This window comes from Aythya marila (genome assembly GCF_965140915.1).
Source record: "Aythya marila genome assembly, chromosome: 19".
In the NCBI taxonomy this organism is placed as follows: domain Eukaryota; kingdom Metazoa; phylum Chordata; class Aves; order Anseriformes; family Anatidae; genus Aythya; species Aythya marila.
The window spans coordinates 2,860,914-2,886,988 of NC_139060.1; the positions used below are offsets into that span (position 1 = coordinate 2,860,914).

The following is a 26,075-nucleotide window of genomic DNA, read 5'->3' on the forward strand; positions in this document are numbered from 1 at the left end:
GGAAAACTCCTCCCTGCCAGCTCAGGGAGGTGAGGGTGACTTGCTTCACCTGCCAAGTCTGTGCTGCAGCCTCAGGTTCCTGCACCGAAACCAACCCCAGGCTGTCTCAAGGGGCAGAAATCAGGCAGGGGGGGAGCCAAGGCAGAAGGAGGGTACAACCTACTCCACAGGCCATAAGGCTGCACTTCTCTCTGCACAGCAGCCTGGCTCCCTCAAGCCTTAGCACCCAAAATGTGACACCAGCCTGCCCTGAAACGCACCACTTACCTCTCCACTGACAGCCCCGCAGCGCAGGAGCAGAGGCAGTTGTGTGTCAGAGCCCTGCGCCTGCAGCCCCGCTGTGTGAAGCTCTCCTTCAACCTGCCCTGGGGTTGCTCTTACCTTTAAGCCCGTGCTCTCTGCTTCGGAGCCTTTGTCCACACCGGTGATGTAGATGCCCAAGGAATATTCCGCCCCTCCTCGGATCATAAGCCCCAGGGACTTCCCTTCATTCAGGACCAGATTGACCTGCAGAGGAGGAGGAGCAGACACTTAGAGGTGTCCGGGAGCTGCACAAAAGCACCTCAGCAGGTCATGGAGAACTTGCAGCACCCGTGATTTGGGTTTGTTTTGTCTTTTCCTGTCTTTCAGTGCCTCAGGGGCTCAAATGGGGCAGATGGGCTGATCGCGCTGGGAAGGTGTGGAGGATGGCAGCTCTCCGAAAACTTGGAAGAGAAGAGAATGAAGGTGGAAAGGTGCAGGTGACAAATCCAGCAGGACAGCACTGCAATGGCAAGAGGTTAACGTGAAGGAGGCATGAATCAGCCCATGAGGAGCAGCGACATTATTCCTGGAGGGGTCTGGGATGCAGGGAAGGAAATGCAGCTCAGTCACGGACTGAGAAGCCACTCTGCGGGCTGGAGCCCAGCAAGGGGATCAGCCAGCCAGGGCACTGCCAGCACCGCTGGATGCCAGTGCTCCTTTCTCCTCCCTGTATTCTACAAAAAACCAGCCCTTAGCGTTAAGGACTAAAAACATCAACCAAAAAAACAAGCTCTTGGTTTTACTTATGGCAAACACCTTTCCCATCCAGGAGCAGCTCTCTGAGCTGAGACAAAACCCCAAAGCACCGCTGCCACTGATGGAGCGGTGCCAGTCTGTGCTGGCTGTGAACTCCCCCTCGCCCTGCCCGTGCCCTATGCAAACGTGATTGCACAGTGATTACCCACAGCCAGCCCGGCTGGGAAATGGCCCAGCTCGACTTTCTGCCCTTCTCTCACAGGGCACGACTGCAAGGGGCTGCCCCAGGCGCTCTCTGCCTGGAGGGAGCACGGAGAACAAGCAACAGAAAAACTGCTCTGACAAGGACTTTGTTGCAACTGCTTTACCAAGGAACACCACAGAGGAAGGGAAGAGCTGCTCTAACCCCAACACATCCTGCTGCCTGTCCCTGTAAAGGACCTCGGGGCTTGCAGAAGACCCAGTGGCACTCCTGCAGCGGGGGCAGTGCCCAACGCTCCCCATCACTGGCAGAGGGGCAGGCACCAACCACTGCTGCAAAGTTAAATTCCCCTCCAAATGCAGCCCTGCCTGTACCCTGTACCACTCCCAAACCCCAGCTCAGGCACAGAAATGTGATGTGCAGGTACTGACTGGGGACACCCAAACACTCAGACACGATCCGGTCACCACTGGAGCCACCAGCACAGCCTCGTGTACCTGAAGCCTCGCTCCTACAGTTACCCGTGGTCCCCTCCATCTCACCCACCAGGACACCTCGCCCGTCCTCAGAGCATCCTGCACAGAAGGCATTCAGGAACCGCTTGCACAGCCACGTGCCTGATTGTCTCTCATTAATAACACCAGGGCAGATGTTCCACCTGCGCTGCTCAGGGCAGCAGCACATACCACAGCAGATGCTCAGCGCTTTCCGCAGCGCTCTGACAGCAGCAGCACCGTGCAGCACCGCCAGCTGCCCGCCTCCACCTCCCCTGCCCGCAGGGCCTGGTGCTGGGTGAAGGTTCAGGTGAGAATTTAGAGGGGATGAGCAAGCCTGTGTTTAGCTCCCGTGGGGGGTCTCAATTTAAAACAGCCTTTGTGCAGTCACGGCGTGACATTTTCTAAATTAATAACTCCAGGTTGGTGGTGTTATTTTTTTTCCTTCCCTCTTTTGTCCCAAGTTTCAAGCCGATTCTGGAGAAAAACAGACAGCAGGAATAAAAACAAATGAGAGAAGCCAAGACGCATTTCATACTGGCAGAAACAACCAGAAGCAGGCCTGCTTGTGAATGGGTTTTTATATTTAAACTCTTCATCCCAGTCAAATCAAAAGCTTTCACATTTACCTGGATGCAAAAGTCATTTCCAGCTTCAGTTCATTAATTAACCTGCCTTTCTGGAGGACACCGCATTATGCAGAGAATTCAGCCCAGCTTTAGGGAGACTGGCAATGAAAATCCTTTTTATCTGGGTGGTTAAGCAGCCGCAGGACAGAAATCTGACTAGGGACTGGCAGGGAGTAGGAACTGCAAAATTATGTACTTTACGACATGGATGCCAACACAGTCCCTGCTTTTCCATACTGAGATCACAGCCAGCTGGAAACTCCACTAATGCCTCATCAACTTGTGCTTTGTGGGGCCGTGGGTCAAAGCAGGGTGATCCCACAAACACTCTCAGCACAGCACCCGCTGCTCGCACTCTGAGAATGGCTGTGCCTCGGCAAGCGAGGTGCAGGAGCTGTGGGAAGTTATCCACCTGCATCGCCACCCTCGTCTGAGGCTGCACAGAACTGAAATCCCCTGGATTAATCCCTCACCTGCTTTGCAGCGCACAAATTGCTGGAAACAATTTTCAGATTGAAGCATTATAAAGGAACCATAAAGACACCTTCATGCTCCAGGCTGCAGAGGAAAGCTGGCAGACAACCTACCCAGCAGAGCATTTGCCTGTCAAAATCAAGGGCAGTTTAACTTTTTGTTTTTGACATTAAAATGTTGCTCTGATAGAACCACTGCATTACAGAAATTTCACTTCTTTTTTTTTTTAAACCAGAAAAACATTAAACTTTTCAAAAATCTTTCTCTTTTCTCCCCATTTGTCCTAACAACATTCAGAGTTTCCCTCCGAATAGAATTTCTTCACCACACCACTGCCATATATTTCAAAAACTCCTCAACTTTGATAAAAATACACGTAGCAGCAAAGCACACAAAACCACAGATCAGGGTGAAAATAGCCTGGTGCTGGCCAGTGCATCCCTCTGTGCATCCCTGAACAACAAATAAATTCACCAGCACTGCACTAAGGCTAGCAACGCAAGCAGTAGCTCAGTATCAAGACATTTACATTTCCTTTTAACACTGCCCGAGGGATTTGGAAGCTCGTCTCCCCACCCCAGTATCATCGAATTGAGTAAGAGATACTCCTTCAAAGCTGGTGTGGTGCTGAGAGAGCTAGTTTATATCCACACACGTACCAGGAGGATCTAGTCTTCAAGAAGCAGCAAGTGGAAAGCAGTGAATACAGCCCCAAGCAATAAAGGTCTGAAAGACCTTCTTCCCTGCAAGCTCCAGCTGTATGGGAAAAAAATAAATTAAAATAAAATGCACTACTTAAAAATGTTACTGCTGGCAATCCCTGAAAGTCGGGTTGTTGAAGGCTTAATTGCATTTCTTAATTAACAACTACCTACGCCTCTCCAAATAAACACTGCAGAAATTGCAGCAGAACCTCAGGCTGCTGGGAAAGCATCATGACAGCAGGGGCTGGAGGAAAAAACTCTGAGAGCGTTCGGCTTATTGACAAACGGCAGATTTAGGGAATAGCTGAGAAATGAAGCGAGCACACGCAGGCAGGAGGCTCGGTTTGATCAGACAGAGGACGGGCGAGGCAGGCAGGAAGGAGGCGCAGGGAGATGGCGCTCCAGGAGCCAAACCCTGCGCTAAGCCGATTGCCAGGATGAAGCCCCTATCCCTGCTCAGGGGCTTAGGGATAAGGAGGAAGGCAGTTTGCTGAGTTTCTCAAGGGCCTGCTGCCTCCAGGAGGCTGTCTGCAGGGATGGGGCCTGCCACAGAGATGCTGTGAGGCTGCCACTGGGGATGGCATCGTCACGCCACCTCCCACAGGCATGGGACTGTCCCCAGACATTGCAATGCCCACCGAGGGCACCTCTCATGCTAAAGCCCAGGCTGCAAGCACGGCCACAGGGTGGGATGGAGGCTGTGGCACGGCCGCATGGCACGGTCTGAGCCGCGCTGTCCCTGTGGCTACACAGCACCCACCTCCTCCCCTATGCTTCGCCAGGGCTGAGGCCAGCCCTAAGCTACCCCTGCACGTACAATGCGGCATTTGGAAGGTCAGGGACACAATTTTAATCTCAATTTCAGCACTGAAACATCTGCCTCCTGCTGCTGCAGGAAATGAAGAGGAAAAAAAACACATAATCGATAAGGCGTTTGCTCTGAGTTGATACTTGCATGGGATTTCTTTTCTCCCGGTTTATGAAATTACCTGTTGACAGATTCAATTTTACCATTAGAAAAAGCACTTTCAGACAAGAATTGCTCTGCATCAGTACAATTCAGCGCACAGCTGCATGACAGACCGAGGAGGTTCTACCCGTGCCGACAGCTATTTCCATGCCATTACTGCTAACACGCGACAAAAACAACACTTAAGGGGGCTCGCGGGGCTCATCTCCCCTCCTGCTTACAGAGGGAACCCCACCGCCTCATGTCTGCACACCGTGCCGAGGTGTGAGCCCACCTCCTGCGGCCCAGCGGTGACACCCAGCGCAAGGGGCCAGGCAGGCCAAAACAGCAGCACCACACGATGGCCATCCACCCAGCTGTTGTTGAGCCCTGCTGGGACCTGTAGTCATCATGGCTTTGGGCATAAACATCGCTTTTGGGTGTTGTTTTTGCTCAAAGTGCCTGAAGTAGCAAAAGACAGCACCACCAGCATGGGTTGACCTGAGGGCCGTGCTGAGGCAAGGCCTGTCAGGGCAGTGCGGCCCAAGGCAGAGGGGTAACTTTTACCCCAGGGCCCAAGGGACCAGCCACCCATGGCACACCCTCCAATCTCCACAGAAACCCTGCAGGCAGGTGGGGAGGTGACCACGAGTCGGCAAGTAGCCTGGGCAGGCCTCTAGCCACAGACCCAGCAAGGTCAGAGCAGGCAAACAGCAGGAGACGTGGGGAGCCGGGTGGCTCCGCGCTGCAAACGTCATCACAAGCCGAGAGAAAGAAATCCGTCCTTATCTCCTGCATCTCTTATCCTTCATGCTCAAGTAGTCACCATTAGCCTCCCGAAAGCATTCAAGCCACGCAATGTTATCACAGATGTATTTTTCCTTTTGTTTTTTGTTTTTTTTTTTTTTTGGTAACAAACATAGCTACTTTTGAACACAAAATTGCCTGGAGGCAAAGAGACATTCTCATTCTCTTCTTTGAGTATATTTTTCTTTTTTTTGCTGCACCAAAAGCATAAAGGAATAAGCAGCTCCCCTGGCAATCGGCACATTAGAGCAACAATTCAGCTGATGAAATGGCATTTCTCGGGGAATTAGCAGTGCAACACTTGCAGAGCATTTCGTCTTCCTCCCAGCTCAGCAGCACCTATGAGTTTTTGCTGGCTGATGGTTTCCAAAGTGCTTTTAATGAAATAAGCTGTTGATCCCAGAAGTGCATCAATGACAATACACAGCATAAGTGGTCTTTGATGTTGTCAAAATCCCAACGGTTTGAGCCTGAACAGATCATAAACATTAACCTGCTCTGAAACGTGGGGTGACCACTGCAAGCAGGTCCCACCTCCCCAGCAAAGAGTTTGCTTCCTCTGTTGGGATGCTACTGGGGGACTGCGTCCTGCTGCTGTGCCTGTCCTGGAGATGGACGGCTCCAGCAATGTCCCCTGAGCTCTGCAGCACTGCAAGCTCTTCATTTCAAACTAGCTACTGCCCGCCATCCCTGGCTACTTCACCTACAGGGAAGATGTGCACAGGGTGCACAACTAACCCACTTGTTCTGGCTGTAGGGAAGGCTGGCTGTTTGTGACCACAGGAAACAAGTAACAGGAAAAACTTGGAAATACGGCCATCTCTTCAACCATGGACATGGAAAGCATCGAGATTTGTAACAACTTGCACAACCACAGGTGCATACATGCCTGCATCTCCTTCATCCCTCCATTCCCATTAACTCTTGCACCCCTTGTGCCTTCTCCTGAGATATTACTCATACTAGGTCAGGTCTACACTGAGTGATTGACCCAGGTCTTAGCATCCACCTCCTGCTTGTCCATGCAGAATAGCTCCTGACCCAAGCTGCATTTTGGCCCAGAACCCCTGCCTGGAAAGGAGTGTGAAAGCAAAGTCAGTGGACAGCCCCCTGGTAGCTTCCCAAATCCCTATAACTCTTCCTTTCACAGCCGAAAGCAAAGGAACCCCAGCGTCCACATAAAGATCTGAAGCCAGGGGTGAGCAAAGCACCAGCAGTGCTGGCTGCCTTCTGTGCTGAACCTGTGCTGTAGCAAGGCTCCCCGAGGAGGTGAGCCTGCCGGTGAGCCGAAACCCCCCCCGACCCGGCCATACACCGCTGCAGCCCATCTGCTCCGCGCCCCCACCCACCGCCGGGTGCCGCCGATGGCAGGCAGCCACGCGCCCGTCCCTCCGCCACCAGACAGATCGCTTACGCTGCCACACGCACGCCAGCAGCAGCGGTTTCCATTTCAAGCCTTTTGATAATGAATGCTTCTGGCTGCAGATAAGCAAACTTGTTAAACTACGCTACAAAAATCCATCCTTTCAGCAGGAACAGCAGCGCTGGGGAAGAAAGGTAGCCAGACAGGGATATCTCTATTGCCTGATGAATGCAGGACGCCTCCACCAACCTCGAATTTAACCTTACAAAAGCTGGAAACATCTCCTTAACCACGGCAGCACTGCAGGTTTACTGAACTGTAGCAAAGCATTAACAAAGTTCCTGGTTTACATCCTCCTGCCATAGGGCTGAAGCCTGATCTCTGCCCATTTTCCCAAACAGAGCCTGCTAGAAGAGCTTTTGCGTGTGTTGCAGGACATTCAGATCGATTAGCAACAGGAGAGGGGGGTGGAAAAACCCACTAATCCCCAGCCTTGCCCTTAGGGTGTAAAGCCATCCAGAAATCAAACAGCCCACAGGGATACCCGTCAATTCCAGCTGACTGGGCTGAATTAACCAGGGATACGTTGCATTTATTTGCATGGTATCTGTGAACAGAATAACCCCATTCATAACAGCAATATATAAACAAACACAAGTGGAAAAGAAAAAAAGCTAGAGGCAGACTGCTCCCCTGTTCTGGGGCATATTTTTATCTCTCAGTGGTGCACAGAAACGGCAGGACAAAACAACTCTGTAAATTCATGCCCTGAGGCACGTGTTCAGACCAATAATGTGCAGTCACACCAAACAACCCCTCTCACAGCCACTGGCTAGGTTGGGGTCTCGCTGCCAGCCAGCCTTTGATGATGGTGGGGCTTGCTTTCACTGCCCCACATCACGTCTGGAGGAGCCAAGGGCCAGGCACAAGCTGCATGGGGCTCCTGCACTGGAACACCACAGCCCACAGCTGCTGGTAAAAGGGGGTATATGGCCAGTGGGGTCCTGGGGGTCAGATGGGAACAGCAGTGGCAGCTGTGATGAGCCACATAGGAGCGATGCCAGGAGAAGGTGGAGCAGGTGCCTGCTCTCATGATCCAGCACCACCCTCTGTATCAGATCATTACAACCCATTTCCGTGAGCTTCAAATATTTTCTGCAATTGCAATCGACTCTTCCCCAGGTAATAGAGGGGTGCTCATGCCCTGCCCTGGGATCAATGCGTGATCCTCCATTAGAAGGAGTTAAAGGGTCCAGCCTGCAGGAAGGCAGTGCCAGGGAGTGGAAGAACAAGCACAGATTTGGGAAAAGCCAGGCACACAGCGAGGCTCTTCACTCCTCATGGCTCGGCAAAGAGCTGCTGAAGGCAGCATGCCACGAGCTGGGAGCACCACGAGGCCTGGGCACCGCACCCAAGGCTGGCAGATCTCCGCAGTGCTCTGCAAGTGCAGCGCTGCCACAACGAGGCATCACACTACGGCACCAGAGCACAGCTCAGAGCGAGGAGTACACCGAGGTCCTGCAGCCAGGCTGAGGCCAGGATGGTGCCACACTTGGAGCTAGGGCCCCTTGCACCTTGGGAGTGAGTTTGGGCAACAGCATCCAAGCCATGAATCCTCTTAGAAGTTTAACGTCACCTTCATTCAACTTGGCTTGAATTCCCTTCCAAAGCAAATGAAGCTACAGTAATTAAGGCTGGTTTAACTTGCAAAGTTCACTCATTTTCTTGTGCAACCCTGCGATACAGCTCTGTTGAGCTGAGGATGACAGCAGAGAAGAAGAGGGTGCTCTGGTCTGACAGCAGCTCATGCAGCAGCCACACTGCCAGAGAGCCCCACAGCACCCGCAGCACCCCTCCCTGGAGATCAGACGCTTGGGAAGGGACTCGCACAGCTGCAGGCTTCTGAGCATCTCGTGTTGTTGCACAGCAAGCTGGAAAGGAACTACGTGCAGAAACACCCCCTACCTGCAGCTTCAAAGAGCCTCTGCGTGCTCTGCAGGGGCTGTATCAAGGTGACACGGAGTGGTAGGGGGTGGGGGACACCAGCAAGCCAGCAGCAGTTTCTCTTCTTAAAGTAAAAATAATGTGCCCGTCTCCCTTGTGGCCCACATGAATATTTCATCAGCAAACTGCCTCGTCCTGAATTAGATTTTTCCCTCTCTGGCTGAGTTGGGAGGCCCCAGCTTACAGCTTTCCAGGCTGAGCTGAGGACATCTGGGGCAAACAATCGAAGTGTTGGGGGCAGCCAGAGTGATCTCAGGATAACCAGAAGGAAATATGTCGAGGTTCCAGGTAAATCCACGCCTTTGGGCAGCGCTCACTCCTGTGACAGTACCTGGATGTCCCATGAACACCAGAGAGGCAATACCATGGGACAAACAGGTTCCCTATCCATCATCAGCATCTGCTCCTCCAGCCCACACCCCATCGCAAGGGCATCGTAGCGCTGTTCCTCTGCATATGCAACGAGTCTCAAGGTCTCTGTGCACAAGAAGCACAAAGTAGAAGAAAACTAAATCCCCAAAATGAGATATTGCACAATGAACACACAGCCAGGTGCCCTCGCTTATTATATGGCCTGTCTCAAGGGATGATGGGCTTGTGGACAGAGATGAGTACTGGGAATCAGACACGCTGATAAGCTTTCTGTTCTGCCACAGGCCCACCACTGGTCAGACCCTGCCAACTCCCCTGGGCACCAGGATGAAAATCCTTCCCCTTCTGCTTTATTTTCACTTGCCAGGGCTTTGCACAGGCACTGCCCAGGCCCCTCCTGGCTCTGCTCACCTCTCCCCAAGAGGAAAAAGTAAAGTATCCATTTTATTTTATAGCAACTTTGGAAGAAAAAAAATTTTTTTGTTTGTTTGCTTGCTTGTTTGTTTTCCTTTACTTGGGCAAAACTGCCAAGATACCCAAGAAAGCTTGATGGAAACACATGAGGAAAGACGTGAAAGGCCAGCAGAAGGGCAGTAATGCGCGTTGGGATCCAGCCCTCCGCACCCACAGGCCCTCCTGACCAGGACAGGTCAGTCTCCCGCTGAGCATATGAGCAAAGGGCCTCCAGCCAAAACAGCAACCTGCCTGGGAAAAGCCTGACAAGCAATTTCTCATTTAACTGCCCTGACAGCACTCTCACTGCCAGACAAGTCCGTGTCTGGACAGCGCCTCATCTCCAGCTCAGGAAGGATTACGGGCTCAGGCTGTACTTGCATCAGATGGGACCAAAACCAATCCATCTTGCCTCACACAGCTCCCCAGTGGAAACCGAAGGAAAGCTACAGACCCGGGGAGGAGAATGGGACACAGCACATCCTGCTGGACAGGCTGCCCTAAGGGAAGCCAGAATATGAGAAGGGAAATCTACAAAAGCCACGAAGAGGCTGCCACTCACACTGTAACCGTGGACGGGCCCGTAGGGGGGTGGCTGCCCCCCCAGCTCACCTTTTTCTCGTCGCCCTCCTGCAGCAGCTGGAGGTGGCTCCTCTTCTCGCTGTCGGTGCGCAGCGAGCTGTTCTGGTGGTGCGGCAGGCCCAGCGGCGGGGACACGCTGCGGCCCTGCGGGTCCACCCAGGTGTAGATGTGGTTGGTGACATAGCCCCCGGGGATGCGGCCCACCGAGTGCACGGAGAGGTTCAGCTTCTTGCAGCCTTTCAGGAGCTGGAAGACAAGCCGAAGACGAGAGAGGTTAATGCCCACGGAGGCACGGGACGACCTGGCTCGGGGCTATGGAGTGCCACAGCTTCGTCTTTTCTTGAGAGTGAGAGAGCTCTGTTGGTGGCTGCAGCATGGCTGGAATGACTGAGCTATAGAAAAAGCTAGTGAAAGGTCTGGGATTTTTATATTCTCTTGAACTACAGCAGGCCCCAGGCCGTGCTGCTGCTGCCAGAGCAAATACGCTCTCCCCACCAGCCAGGCAAAGAGCAGCTGAAGCCGAGTCCAGGAGGCAGGCTGGGCCGTGCTATGCCTGGGTTGCGGACTGAAACCCAGACTGAGCCTTTTTGGCAGCCTCAGAACAGGGTCAGAGCAGGGCAGGGGTCGTTGCTTGGGGAGAACAGCACTGCTGGTCCCCCCCAGCTTGGTCCCAAACCCCATCCTGCTGCCAGCAGCAGGCACCGCTCAGCGATGCACACAGAAATTCTGCCTCTGTTGCCATTTCGTTACCAGCCCCCCTCCCAGCACAAGCAGCCAATTAGCGAGTACAGTCATTAACAAATATATAAATCTGTTTAAGACAGCACGCACCAAGCTGGCCTTGAGATCCAGATAAGGCCATTTGCAATTGCTCCTCTGACTCCCCAGCTTCCACCCCGAGGAGCTGACAAAGCTTTTATCAAAACACCATTAACATTACAGGAGCCCTCCCTGGGGACGGCTCCAAGTGCTGATCCCTTCTGAGGCCTCGGAAACATCAGCACCTGGGACCTGCTCTCATAAAGGAGCTGCTTTGTTTTCTTCCATACGTGCGTCCTTGTGACGAGATGCCCCCGCAAGGTCTCCTCTCCCCACCGAGCAAAGATCGTGATGGGGAAGAACGAACGCCAGCAGCTCTTGGGGAAGGACGAATATCGTCAGTAACGCCGGGCTGGCTGGGCCCCAGCTCTGACCTGGCACCGCTCCTGGTCCTCCCTGCCAGAGTGAGAGGATCCAGCTCGCCAATTCCCTGCTCAGCATCTCCGTCCCACACAGCAGTTCGGTCACACGCTCCCAAGGTCACCGCGTGCCTGGAGAGCTGAAGCAAGGACCACGAAACCAGCAGCCCCAGCAGGACAAGCTCAGAGAGCTACATCAGCCCGGGCTGCTTGCTGAGCCTGTCCCCATCCCTTTAGCTCCCCCAGACTCTCTAAAATGCAGCTAGGGGTGCTGCATCGTCCCACGGCGAACTCGTCGTGCACCTCCCAGGCTACCCAGAGCAGCAAGCTCTGCCGCAGGTAGGTCAGCCCTTCTGCAGCAGACAGCAAGCTTTAGCTAATTGATACACACCACCAATTAATCAGTCTTCCAAAAATAATCAAATCAGGAGACAAATCCCTCCTTGTGGTTTCACTCTGGGTTGTCCTGCCAAGGGTACCCCGGCTGCGTCCCTGCACTTTTACACCTCGCTTCTCGCCGTGCCAGCAGCCAGCACCAGGTTCCCCAGCCCTATCTCTGTGCTGGGGACTTGTCCCAGCCCTGCCACCAGCCGTCACCCTGTCCCTGCAAGCTCACAGAGGCCAGGGTGGCTGGCTGAGAGCAGAGCAGCCTGCTGCAGTGCTTCTGGGCACGGCTCAGCTCAGCCCAAAGCCCTGCACACAGCCCTAGGACTGCACCCACGAGCTGGGGGTGTCAGGGTGGTTCTCACCTGCCCTACAGCCACCAGTGCAGCGTGATCCCTGCTTTCTGTGAGGAGCTGCACCCCGTCTCCTGTCTCATTATTCATCCATTCAGACTGGAGCCATTTCTATGAAATCCTCTTCTAAGCCTGAGCACCGTTTATGTAACTAGGTACCGAGACGGCAACACAGCGCTGAGAGCCCCCCGAGGAAAGCCTCGTCTCCAAATGAGGCTGCAGCTCCTCATCAGGCACCAGCAAACAAGGATAATGTGATCAGCCCAAACACATGGGGTGACCAAGCCACGTCCCAAGGGACACAGGGTCCAGTCCCCACTCCATGCAGAAACACCGGGTGACCCTACCCACTGATGCCCATGCTCCCACTCTTCCCCATTTCTTCCCTTCCTCAGAGCACCCATCCTGGCAGTAACAGGGAAACCAAAAATAACCCCAGGGTTTGCACCAGACAGCACAGCCAGCAGGCACACGCAGAGCTCAGCACCAGGACACATCCCCAGCCCCAGCAGCTTCCGTCCTGCCTGGGCTAAATGTCACATATCAGAAGCACGGGGACAGCAGGGCTGCTCTCTGCACACACGGCAAACTTCCCCATGATGAGAGGCCAGAAATGTACAAGGGACTTTTTGTGTTTCTCTGCAGTTCCCTTGACAAGGCCACCAGGAGATGGGATCACTGTCAGCAGGGAGATGTTTTATGCATAGGGGTGACCGCAGAGCACCGGGAGGCAGCAGCACGGGTACGGGAGGAGCTGGCAGGAGAGGAGGGAGGCAGCAGGAGCTGGTGGTGCCGTCGGGATGCTGCTGCTGACAGACCCCACAGAAGGAGCGGTGATGGCTGGGGCTGTCATTTTGTCCTCAGCAGGTTTCCAGGCATGAAGCAGGTCCTGCCCACCGCAGTGCTCCCCTGGGATCACCCCCAACAAGACCCTACTCAGAGCATCTGTTAACAAACCCTCCAGGCCAGCTGCTGGCTCCTGGGGCTCTGCTCAGCTTCAGCAAGGCACAGCCCATCCTACCCTAGTGCTTCAGCTAAAGGTAAAATTTGTTTTAAAAAATAATTTGGCCCTATGAGCCCAGTGTGGTTTCTGCCCAAATCCTGATGGAAGTGCTCCACTTGTTCTTAACTTCACAGGCAAGGGGCTCCTAAGTTTTTGCCCTCTGCTAACAAAACCCTCCTCCCTCAGCTTTTCCAGGCAACTCACCCCTTGCTTCCTCCAAGCTGCGGCATTACACAGAGAACTTAATTACCAGAGACAGCCAATTAATCAGCCTCTTAGCACCAACAAATGCATCCTGTTACCTAGACAGGATCTTTAGTGCAACACAAACAACACTTCACTGCCAACAGCACCAACCCTCCTCCCTCCCTTGCCTGGAGGATGCTTAAGCACAGCTCTGAGATGCAGCACCGTTGTAGCTGATTTACAAGAAGAGATTTGACTCATCGTTTTGCATCAGCTTGAAAAGACTTTATTTTTAATGTGAGCCTGGGTTTGTACCAGCTCAGGGGGTAAATCCTTTAGCCGCGAGTACAAGCAGCTAAGGGAATCTGCTTTTCCCCTCCACCAGGAGCACAGCCCCTGTTTGAGGGGGGCAGAGCAGGAGGCTGAGGAGCAGGAGGCTCGCTCAGCACCACCTGTGTCCTCCCTCGGGCCACCCGAACCTTGCCAAACATCGCAGGGAGGTCGGCACAAACGGCTTCTCCAACAGTGACCATTAGAGTCCATTTTGCTCAAACACTTGGGCCTCCAGGGGACTTTCCATCCACGAGGCAGCCACTAGCAATTTAAACACAAGCTGGCGGGCTGCAAGCAGACGGGAACCAAAGCAATGTTTTCCCTCGGATGGCAGCACCACAGGTGTCCCATGAAGCACAGCAGGCAAAGGAACAAGATCTGGCATGAGCCTATAAAAGCTTGGCAGGCAGAGCTGCAAGATGAGGAAGCATCAGGTGAGCCACGTGGGAGAAGCTTCCATCCAGACACAAATCCCTGTCAGCTGCTCCGGTGAGCTCCAAGGGAACAGAGCAGCTATCCATTTTCCTGCACAGGGAGAGTTTCTCCTCTTCACCCTTTTTTTAATTTATTTTTTTCTGGCTTTACCAAGGCTGGTTTCATCCTCTGGTTCGCACAAGTTCCCCTCCGGGTACCTGGGGAGATGAAACCCAACATGCTTGGGAGAAACAGGGGAAAAGCGATGCTCCCAGAGGCACAGGAGAGACCCCTGGGGCAGAACCTGCTGGGAGCCTGTTCTTTGTAGGCACAGGGCCCTATGGGATCAGGGCCCTGATGGGAAGGGACCACCTCGACACTGCGACTCACCTGGAGGTGAAGGGCTGAGGGCGGTTCCCATCCCACATGCAAAGCCGACCCCACAGTGACACCAGGCTGTGTGGCAGCCCCACCGGCTGGTTAGCCACTGGGCTCCCCCGCAGGGCTGCCAGGCAGCAGAGCATCACCACTGCCTTTTGCTATTTCCCATCCCTGGGCCTCTAGTCTCTCTGTAAGGAGAAAACATCACCCCATTTTGGAAAGAAAGTGGAGGCAGCCCCAGCAGCGAGTCCCCTCCAAACTGCATGATCTGGATTGCCCATCCAGGCACCCGGGAAGGCTTTCTCACCATGCCTGGTGCACACAAGAGACGGGTGCCCTCCCCTGCACCTCCCTGTTTAGCCCCTCCAGCTGTTCTTCAAACGGTTACAGAATGCCTTGGGAGCAGGCACCCACTGAAGGAGGCTGTGACCCCAATGCTGGATCCGAAGAGGAACCCAAGTGACCACCCTAGCGGAGCATTTGCAGTGAGTTTCTTACACCACCACCTTGGTCCTGCTGATTTTTATTGCTTCAGCACTGAGATAGAATGAGAATTTAATGGGGCCGTTTATGCCTGCTGCTGCACCACCACGGGCATTAGGGCCAAAGCAACACGAGGTGCAGCTGGGACCCCCGCGGGCCGCATGGAGCTCCCACAGCACTGCTGATCTGCAGCTCAGGACACGGCCAGGTGCTGGAGCATCCCAGGGAAGCGACTGCAGAATGAGAGCAAAGTCTTGCTTCTAATAAAGTGGAAATAGCTGGCATGGAAAGAAGAGCCATTTGAGGGGAGGTGAGCAGCTCAGCCTGGTGGCACAGAGGGATCTGGGCTGAGCCCAGAGAGGAACCAAAGCTCCAGCAGAGAAGCCAAGCCTGGGCATCCTTCTGCTGGAGCTTCAGCAGCCCCACCTGGAATCGTGCTTTGCAGCCTTCGTTTTCCATCCTTGTCCTTGCTGTAGCTGACACCAGGGACCTCTAAAGACTGCTCACCTCCACCCTGCTGTCCCAGGGTCATTGTGTTCCATTTTAATTCCTTGGGGATGGTGAGAAAAGGGCAGCTGATGACCTGGGATCAAAGGTGCTAGTTCACTCGGACCATGCAGGCAGCTTCCTTGACACATCCTTCCCTGCCATCACACAGGCATTTTGGCCAGCAGGGACACTACCTATGGCAGAGGACAGGATCTGTTTTCCAGCTGGTCTTCCTGGATGTCCATCAATCAGCAGGAATCATTTCTCAGCCCTACCACGTGGACTTCTCCTACCTTGTACCTCCTGCAGTGTTACACAGGGTCCCCAAACCCCTCTGAGCAGGGGGGTTTTGGCCAGCTGCACCAGCCCCTTGGTGAAGGGGGCTTTATGACAGGTTCCCATCATTGTCCCCCCTCCACTTCAGCCTTCGGGCTGCTTGCCCTGTGCCTAGCAGCTGCTCCAGCATCAGGCACTTTGCCTTTCCCTGCTCCCAAGGTGCCACAGCGCTGCCAAGCTGGCACAAGTCCCCTGACCTCAATTTTGCTGTCAGCCCTGCTCATAAGGCACAGCGAGGTCCTGGACCCCCCTCAGCATCAGGAGAGGCACCAACAGCACGTGAGAGGGCCAGCACCTGCCCATATGAATGAAGTTCTTGCCATAAACAGCTCACCCCAGCCTCCTAGGGCAGAGGGAAAAGCTCACCAGACCTGAGCTTCCCCCCAACAGAGAAAATGCGGGGCCCATGGAGAGGCAGGACAGGCTCCAGATGGCAGCAACACAAAGGAGAGCTGCTCCACTAAGTTTGCGCCCGCGACTGCAGAGATAACATCACAGAAACGAGCAGCACAAAATGGGCACACTAAACCTAACCCATTTACACTGGACCATTAAATAAAAGAATTCCACCTCCTTAATCCCCTCTGCAGCATCAGGCAGCACAGACTTTCCTTTCTGGAGCCGTTTCAGGGACCTGCACCACGCTGCTCGCGCTGCTGTGCTCTGCTCCCGACTCGGATATTTGGCTCTGTCCCACCTATAATGCATTGGAAGACCACGGCGTGAAAGCTTTAACACTGGCACCACAATGCACGAGCACACCTGCTCGAAGAGCTTAAGGAAATAATTCAACCGAATGCGGAGATCAGCGCCAAAACATTTAGCAGGGAAACAGCCACCAATTGCCCAGAAATATTATTAGAAAAAGCAAGTGCCAGAGAGAAGGGCAGACTGATTCCATGAAGCCACCGATCCTCTGACAACACCTTATTTAATTACCTATCAAACCCTTTGGGAGTGAGGTAGACTGCTTAAAATAAACAAGGAAGGGAACACATCTCGTGTACTCACTGTCGGTACCTTTGCAAACACACACACCACAGCGTGCTCCTCGCTGAGACCTGCTGCCAGCTGCCACCCTCCCGAAACCCATCTGTGCCCAGCAAGCCTCACGCTGCTGAAGACTTTCCCCCTTCCACCTTGAGAGCTTTCCCCCTCATTCTTTCCACTCGAAGGGAGCTGAAAGGCTGTGTAAAAGCATCTTCCAGGCCTCCACCCCCCCCAGCAGGAACACAGATGTCAGGAATGAATGGCAATTAATCACCAGCACTCTTCTGGCAGCTGGAATAAAACATGCGTCTGGTACAGATACAGCCCACTCACTTACCTCTGCCGCTAATGAAATGAGCAATCTATTCCAATTCACTCTCTTAGTGGGTAGATCAGTCTGAAACAAGCAGCATTAACCATGAGCCATCCTCCCCCTTGCTGCAGCCACTTTCTTTCTGATAATAGACTCGCCGGGGCTGCTCGGCTGCTCAGATAATGGGCATCCACGCACTCGCTCCATTTGCAAGCTGGAAAGGTCAGCGGGGAGGTTATCGATCACTGAAGGACCATGCAATTTCGTACTAAGTCCAAAAAAGAGTAAGGCAACAGGCTTGAGAGAGGGAAAAAACCTGAAGGGGAGAGAGAAATGCAGAAATACCAGAGGATGGAGACAGAGGGAGCTTTTACAGCGTGTAACAGCACCATGGAGGGAGCAATTTGCAGAAGTTTGTCTAAATGCTGTTTCCTGCGCTCCCCTGGGACGTGCTGTGGGATTTGGGTGGACACAGGTAAGTTTTAAGCTTGGCCAGCCGGCAGGGCTGAGCAAAGCCACCTCGGTGCCAGTGGGAACGAAGAAGTTCCTGTGCCTGCAGTGGAGGTGAGGGGGCTGAGACCCCGTGCAGAGTCCAGAGGTGTGTTTGTGAAACAGTTCCTCTGCAGGATGGACAGGGCAGGAGATGGCCCCAGCACCTTGCTCCAAGCACCGTCTGCAGGCAGGACAAGCAAGAGGCTGCTACAGCTGCAACTAATGCCTTGGTTAACGCCAAATCCACCAAGTGCTGTACAAATGCATAGGGAAGGGCTGTCCCCTGCTGCAGACCGCAGCCTGTAGCTGTAAATAAGATGCTTGGGACCAAGTGCACGTCCTCACCCTGCCTGACAGCAGCTGGGGAATGGCTTCAGCACTGAGGGGCCGGGAGGGACTGCACCAACCTCCCTGAGGGGCTCGTCCCTGCACAGGATGCGTGGCTGCTGCCAGGGGGATGAAGAAAAACGATGCAAGGGAGAGGTGACACAGGCAGGAGGAGAGCAAACGAGGGATGGAGGGGAAGAGGCACCCCAGATGGAGTGCAGAAGATGAACAAGAAGGCAGCAGGTGACAGGCACAGGGATGGAGGTGTGAGATGGACAAACCAAACTGCAGGAGGCACGGTCCAGCCTCTCCCCCTCTGCCAAGGCAAAGGTGACAGCAGTTTGGTTTTCAAGCAGCTGCACTTATGCAAATATATGCAAATGGATGCATAACTATGGTGACTGCACACATTTAGCCCCAGGGTGGCAGGAAGCCCATGTCCCTTTCACCTGGGAAGGTCGAATGAAATCTTAGCCCCGGGGACTTCTGGCTGACATCCCCTCCCTGTCTCAAGACAACAGCTCCGTCACCTCCTGCCCCCTCAGAGCCGGTCACCGCCCAGCTCATCCCTCACACGAGTGCAGACAGCTGTAAAAGCAGCAAAAACTTCAGAGCTTTATTTCAAGGTAAGCCTGGAAATTTGTCCTGTGCTTTCTGAAAAAAAATAAAAATAAAAATGAAGGCAAGTCCTCCCTCCTGTTTTTTCCTCTTCCCTCTCCATACCAAACACCACCGAACAAGTATTAAATATCACAAGAGCCATCAGCAAACCCAAATTGCCTAGCTATGGTTCATTACCTGGTGAGAAGCTGACTGTGGAAGAATCTAGGTGGAGAAATGAGCCAGACACCTGACCGATCTTTGGAGGAAATGCAGGCAGTGCCTGCAGGGGCCCTCCTGCACGTCCCACCCCGGGGGCTCCGATGCGGTTTCTGGGTCCAGCAGCGAGGAGCCGGCAGGAGCTGCGGGCTGCCCCGTCCCTGCACCAGGAGGACTCAGGGGCAGGGCACCCAGTCAGATGAAACCCAGCCAAATCCTTCCAGCAGACACGCTGTCAGTTTAGGAGAGGGGATTTAGAGCCCAATAACTCTCCGGAGAGACATGGCATTGAGGAAGGTGTCAAGAAAATCCATCATCGTCCCCGAGGCCAGAGGAAGTGAGTAAGAGAGATTTTAACTCGCCGGCTATGCTGCACATCAATGCTTTCATTTTCCTCTAACGGAGGCTGGAGGGAAAGGCAGGCTTTTATCCTTTGGGTTATCGTATCAAGCTCTCTACTGAGACAAAACTCTTTATTTACAAAGCACACCGAACACCATTTGTGCTCCAAGAACTGAAGGATGTCCTAGCAACACTAACCCTGATGGACACTCTGATGCCAGCACCAGGTACTGCCACCCTCGTGTTATGAAAGGAGTGGCTGAGGACCTCATGCTAACCTTTTCCCTCAGCACAATGCTGTTTGATTTCATTAGGGCTGATTGTAATGATGATTTGCTGGTGTAACGGAGGGAAACCCCATCTCTGCAGGGCCAGAGGACTCTCCGCACACACACGCACTCCACGCTACCCACAACATTAATTAGACCAGTTCAATTAGTGCACAGACAGGCATCAATCCCCAGCCGGACCCTGGGTCCCAGGTGAGCTGGCCCCTTGAGCCTGCCCCGCGGTGTCCCCGGCTCTGTCCGTGAGCCGAGGGCAGCGCTGGCTGCTCCCTTTCAGGAGCAGAACTCATTTCAAAGGCAGATGCCTCCGAGTCCAGGAGTGACCTCTTTCCCGTCCCCTTTTTCCTGGGGAGGGATCCTGGTGACATTACACCTCCCACCTCCATCCTCCGAGCTCTGCGAGTTAAAATGGAAACTGCTCGCAGGACAGAGCAGCAAATGCCTGCAGCACTGCAGAGCCCCTGCCCCTGCCTCCTGCCCTGCGGGGGCTTTTGCTGTGTGCACTTCTGGGGGTTCAGTTTTTAAGCAGGTCCGGAGACCGAGGAACAGGTTACTGCTGCTGGGATAGATGCCACTCACATCCTTTTCTGTGCTCCAGATACCGGAGAGATCCCTCGGGAAAGGGAGAGGTTTCTGGCTCTGGATCAGTGACTTTAGAATAGAGCTAAGGAAGCAGGCATTCAAAGGAACAGGAAGGAACAGAACACCTGCAGAACCAGGGCACCGACGCACTGCTCTTCCTCCCCACCCACCCTAACCACGGCCGTATGTGGTGATCCACAACTCGGAGGGTTAAAACCCAAGAAACAAGCTGTGTTCCGTCCTACCAGCTGTTATAATCGCGCATGAAGTACAGTGGCGATTACTGACTACAGCAAATAAGCAGTCTTGGATAATCAATTAATTGGGCATCACAGGAAACACTGAAGTGAGACTCACGTTCTTGTAAGCTGCCTGGGAGGCAAAATTGTTGTAGATTCACTTCCCAGGCTCAGGGCTGCACGTCTCTGCCGTCTCCCCAGGGTCTCAGCAGTGCCACGATCCTGCGAGGTACCATGGCCACTGGGACCACCTGGCTGGCCATCAGATGGCCAAATGAACAGAACTGGAATCTGCTTTTTGTTATTTCTGAGCTCTCAGAGGAGGAGATGGAAAGGCTGCTTTGAGAGGCATGAAAACCCCCAGCAGACAGACAGAAACTCACCGGGGTTCAGCCTGAGGCAGACAGAAGGACCACAGAAGCACCACGCTGCACAGGATGGCTGCACACAGGTCAGCCCGGCTGTGGGGTTTTTGTCAGGCTCCTCTGCTGATGCTAACAACTGGGCAAATGCAGAGAGACGAGGCAGGGCAAGCGGTCTGATGGCAAGAAGCAGAGCAACTCGTGCAAGGCTGGCTGTAACTCATTTAGCCCAATCCCCAGTCAGCAGTGAGGCTTCACACCCACTCCTCTCCCCTTCCCCAAGGCTTTCAGGACACGAAAACCCACTGCAAAGCAACAGAAGTAAGGGCTGGGGGGAAAAGGGAGTGCAAGCTTAACACAAACCCCCAAGAAAAGGAGAAATACCTCCCTGTGTAGTGCTCTCACGGTCTAAACCCAGAGACACCTGGACAAAACCTTGCAGCTTTACGAATAAACTTTCAGCATGACCGCATCGATATCAAGTGCGTACTGCGGGAAGGCTGCTGAAAGCCAGGCGGGTTCTAAAAAGATGCCAGGTAATACAAACTTCTCCCCTTACGCCATAATTCAAATTACAGTGATCTTTTTCTAAAGTGCACTCCTGAACGCTGGAATGATAGAGCTCTAATTGTAATGGAGTCGTTTAATTTGGATTTGAACGGAACAGCACAGAGCAGCCAAGACATAAAACTCCACTACCAACATAAAGGTTAAGAAGCTGGCCATTAAGTGAATTGATTTGGAGTGCTTAGGTAATCTTGTCATTTAAGTTAAAAAAAAAAAAAAAAAAAAAAAAAAAAGAATTATAAATACAATTTTCACTAAAAATATCTACAAGCCCCATCACACTTGTCACAGGCCACTGGTCACTCTGCAGCCAGAGCAGCTCACAGCTCATTACTTCTGATGTCTTTGCCCAGCATCGCAGCAGTTCTCATTCAGTTCCAGTTTTGGCTGATGCCTGAAAACAGAAAACAGATGAGAAACGGCTCTCAGCCCTCGGGACAGTGCCTTTCTCCTGGAGAGGAGCACTGGACAAGGCTGGGGCACTCCTGCATTGCACACAGGTACAAGAGGAGGCAGCTGAGCATCATGATTTGTGAGATGAATGCTCTGATTGCCCTGTGAGTGCACCGACCAGATTTTATGAGCAAGGTGGTACCACAGGGGCACTCACTGCCTGTACTCACAGCTGGGAGTCCCCGAGCACCCCAGAATCAGCACCCCGAGCTGATTTCAGGCTGTGACTCTGGCTGGGGAGCCCAACGTGCCCAGGACAGCAGCGAGAAGCAGCCTTCCTGATCTCCGCAGCCATCTCATGCCCTGAAGAACAGCTTTGACATCTTCTCCCACACCAGCACGTTCTGTGTACTCTGAATAAGGAGGCTGCCCCAGACAGCTCCTTGCTGCAGGAGGGTGAAGGTGGAAACGCAGCCCGGGAGCGGGCTCCTTTCCAGGCAGAGCCAGGAGCCGTGCTGTCCCCGGGCAGCTCCTGATGGACCAGGCAATCCCCACATCTGGTCCAAGGCAGGCAGACCCAGATACCGGGAGACCCAGCCACACAGCTGTTGTGCAATAGCAAAGCCTCTCTGCTCACCCTTTTTCTCCCTCTGAATCTGATCCCAGGACCAAACCCTGCTTGGTCTCACCAACACTTTCCCCTCCACGGATCCACCTCAGAGCAGACCAGCAGGCGCCAGCAAGGACACCAGCAAAGTTCGCTCTGGTCTCACAGACCAGGAGGCAGCCAGGGGACTTGGTGGAGCTGCTAACACCAGAATCAAGGCTGAGCTGAGGTCCTGGCGTCCAGGGGAAGCAAACCACATGGGTTCTGCCCACCTCGTACACCACCACGTCCCTCCAAGGGCACAGACACCCTGCTCTGCATCCTAACGCGGGCATTCGTACCCCAACCCCAAGGAAGCCCTCCAAGGACAGCCCTTTGGCATCGCTGGTTGCAGTCTCCTCTTCATCCCCCCCTCCACAAGAGGCAGCAAGGACAAATTAGCATTTGCTTCATTCCGAAGCCTCCCAAGAACTGTTAGGCAGCACTGTAAATCACACTGCGGCTCTTCCCACCACCACCAGCAGCCAGAGCACCCTCATGGGATGCAGCAGGAGCCCTACAAGATGCCAGCACAGCTGGGTGAGCGACAAGACTGCAGCTTAAAGAAGTTCAGCTCACGAGCAGACAGTTTCTAAGCTTCTCTTTCATATCCAAAAATCACACTGGCAACATATAGCTTTTGTCACAGAACGGCCCCCTGGCAAATCTCATCCTACAGGAATTATTTCTGTGCAGGAAGCACTTAGTTCACACAATGCTAATAGAGCCTAATTGCGAGTCTAAGAGGGAGCACATTGTATTAGAGAGCAAACTGAAAGTTATTACACGAATTACCCGGCACCGTGGGTTGAGTTGGAGGTGAAGCCATTTAACAGAGGAGAAATTCCTGACACCTGCCTTCCACCCATCCCTTCCCCGCAGACCACGTCTGTGGCTTTTGCAACCTTAAGAGCACACAACTGCAGGACAAACTTGCAGAAACTCCCACCCTGTCACTAGCACGAGAAAGCAGGGGAAGAGAGAATTCCTACAAACCTCTCCTGCAGCCTCAGGGCTGCCCAGGACTCCTGCCAGGCTGAAGCTGTGCCCTTGCCCGGGGCACGGACTTAAAGCCCGGGTGGGGGGCAGGCAGGCTGGCTGCGTGGGGCACGGCTCAGAGCTGCACGAGATTAACGCACGGCTGGAAAAACACACCACGGGGAGCGGGCTGCGAGCAGCAGTGCCTTAGCTCGTTACGGAATAATTAAAGCACGAGCAGCCCAGGAGCAGCCCCCGTCGCCCACAGACCCCAGCCCCGAGGATCGGCTCCCCCCCAGCTCCACAGCTTCACGGGATCGCTGCGAACCGAGCCCCGCAGCCCAGCCACCAGATCGCTGGTAGAGCGCAGGGACGGGCTCGGGTCGCTCACAGCCAGCTCAAACCCCAAATCAGCACCGGGTCAGCCCCCCGGCTGCCTGCCCTGCACCTACCTGTACATGAGGGATTTTGCCTGGGGCACCCCGGCTGTGCAAAGAGCCGGAGGCAGCTCGGCTGCGTACCTGTACCCCAGACCTGTGCCCCAGGACCAGTTTTAGCTTTGGGACTCCTGCTCCTGGAGGGGGATAAGCTGAGTTCCTCCGTTTCCCCATACCTCAGTTTCCCCAGCTCTGGGAGCAGCCAGCAGGGTTTAGGGGCACATCACACACCTTAAAACCCAGCTGCTGTGCCCAGGACCTGCACTACAGGACCACTGGCTTTGACACTCCCACCTCCTGCTCCTGGAGGGGGATAAGCTGAGTTCCTCCGTTTCCCCGTGCCTCAGTTTCCCCACCTTTGGGAGCAGGGTTTAGGGGGCAGCTTACACACCCTAAAGCCCGGCACCTGCCTTTGACATCCCCACCCCAGCTCCTGGGGAAGGAGACGAGCTCCTTGGCTTCCCCGTGCCTCAGTTTCCCCACTTGTGAGAGCGGGCAGCACACTTTAGGACCAGATCCCACAACCTAAAGCCCTGCTCTCCTATAAACAATCACCACTACGAGCCAGAGGAGGGGACAGCAGACTGGAGGGGACCCCCGAGGGGCCGGAGGCGCCCTCCCCGTGCCCCCAATCCCCCCCCTCGGGCGGCGGCGTTACCTTGACGGCCTCGGCGTGGGTCGCCCTGTCCAGGGGCTTGCCGTTGACCCCCAGGATCTGGTCTCCGACCCGCAGCCCCTCCCGCTCGGCCAGCGAGCCGGGCTCCACCAGCGACACGAAGATGCCGACGCCGTGCTCGGCACCGCCGCGGATGCTGAAGCCCAGCCCCTGGTGGGCTTTGCTCCGCCGCAGGCTGACCTGCCGGAGCCTCCCGGGGGGCTGCGGGGGGCCGGGGGGCGGCAGGTAGGGCCCCTCGGCCGTGTACTGGTCGAAGAGCAGCTGGTCGGAGCGGGGCAGGACGAGGCGCAGCAGCGGCAGGAGCTGGCGGCGGCGGGGCGCGTCCAGGAGGGCTCGCAGGGAGCGCACCAGGTCGCAGACGTTGCGGCGGCCGTGGTAGGCGTTGAGGCACAGCACGAAGCGCTCCCGCTCCGCCTCGCTCAGCAGCGCCGTCAGCGCCTGGTGCAGCCGCCGCACGTTGCTCGACAGCGGCCGGGGGGCAGCCGGAGGAGCCGAGCCCGAGCCCGAGCCCGAGCCCGAGCCCGACGACGCCGAGGAGCGCAGCGAAGCCGAGTCCGGCTCCGCGCTCATGGCGCTGCCGGGATTCGAACCCGCAGCCCCCGGGGCTCCGAGCCCGGCCCCGCAGCCGGCCCCGCGCCGCTCCGGCCGCCCGCGCGCTCCCCCAGGAAGTGACGTGGCCGCGCGTTGCTAGGAGACGCCTGATACATCGCCCCCCCCCCCCCCCCAGCCTAGGCCCCGCCCCCGCCGCGCGGCAATTAGCGAGGTGCTAATTAACGCCCCCCCCCCCGGCACGCACTGCTGTCAGCGCCCCAAAGCGGGACTGGGGCTGCTGGGCGGCTGCTGAGGGGTTGGGGCATCCTGTGACCAGCATAAGGTGGGCTGAGGCCTGCGCACAGCTCATCACACGGATGGGCCCCGCCGCCAGCCCCTGCTGAGGGAGGCCCAAGGGGAGGATGGAGGCCGAGGGGAGTCCCAGCGCCCCCCCAGCCCGCTCCCCTCCATCCCTCCCAGGCCCGGAGCATGGCGAGCAGATCAGCTTGCAGCCCCACAGGGCCGCCGTGACCCCGTTACCTGACCCGCCCGGTGTTTTTTCCATTGCCCGGCACGCCGGGTGGAATGGCGGCCGGCTGTAGGTAACAGCGGGAATTCAGCCCTTCGGCCGTGATTCGGTGGAGAGCTTCGGTTGGTGTGTTTCAGTCACACGTCAGTGGGATTTAGGATCTACAGAATGGGGATGGACTGGCTTCTTGGTTGGTACTGGGGCAACTCACAAAGCCAGGATTTGAGTCAAACCCAAACTCACTGCACCTGAACACTCTTCCGCTAGCTTGGGTAAACCTGAGCAAGACATAACTCAGCTCATGGACTGTGAATAGCAGCAAATAGTTGCCAAGTAAGCCCCACAGCACCATTCCATGAAGGATCCCAAGATGCAGCCACAGCAATCAAGAAGCAGTGCCACGGGCAGAGAGATTGCAGGTCACAGCACAGACCTGCAGGATTTAGGGTAGCACGGGACTTTGCCTCACACCTAGCCACCCACTTTTCTACTTCCACATTGGTCAGTTTGGGTTGTTAGATGCCTCACCAGTTTGGGCTGTCAGCTTTCAGGGAGAACTGGCTCTATGTGTGTCTAGAAAGCCTAGCAAGGAACTTAATCTCCATGCCACCAAGCTATGCTGGGACAGAACACGAAAGCCAGCAGAGCTGCAGGTCCCCCAGCATCAGGAGTGCCAGAACCATCACCTGTCACAGCTGAGCTTTGCCTTTTGCAGTTACTGCCGACAGCAGAACGCCCACAGGGTGGAAACCTGGCACATTCTTCCTGTCAAATACCCTTCAGATCCAAAAGTGATCCTTCAAGATTAGAAGTCAGCGCAGAAATCCAAAGACTGCTTTTCCAGTTGCTAGATAAGTTATTTCTTTCTACCTGAGATCTTGGCTTCTTTCATGTCTCTGAAGCAAAAACATTTCTCATCTCATCCATTTGAAATCTTTCTATCGTTGCTGAAGTGCCTTCTATCCACTGCAGTCAAGGAGGATTAAACCTAAT

General features: G+C 54.7%; 1 protein-coding gene across 1 annotated transcript in view; it reads right to left on the bottom strand.

The window, feature by feature from the left end:
- Window positions 1-24,651, bottom strand: part of WHRN (whirlin) — a 48,465-nt gene extending 23,814 nt beyond the window's left edge. Inside the window, exons 1-3 of the mRNA XM_082775913.1 lie at window positions 24,005-24,651; window positions 10,063-10,278; window positions 382-507 (exon numbers count right to left, since the gene is read on the bottom strand). Coding sequence (XP_082632039.1) covers window positions 382-507; window positions 10,063-10,278; window positions 24,005-24,592 — 930 coding nt within the window. The 5' untranslated portion in view covers window positions 24,593-24,651. The remainder of the gene's footprint in view (window positions 1-381; window positions 508-10,062; window positions 10,279-24,004) is intronic.
- Between the last annotated feature and the right edge of the window lie 1,424 nt (window positions 24,652-26,075).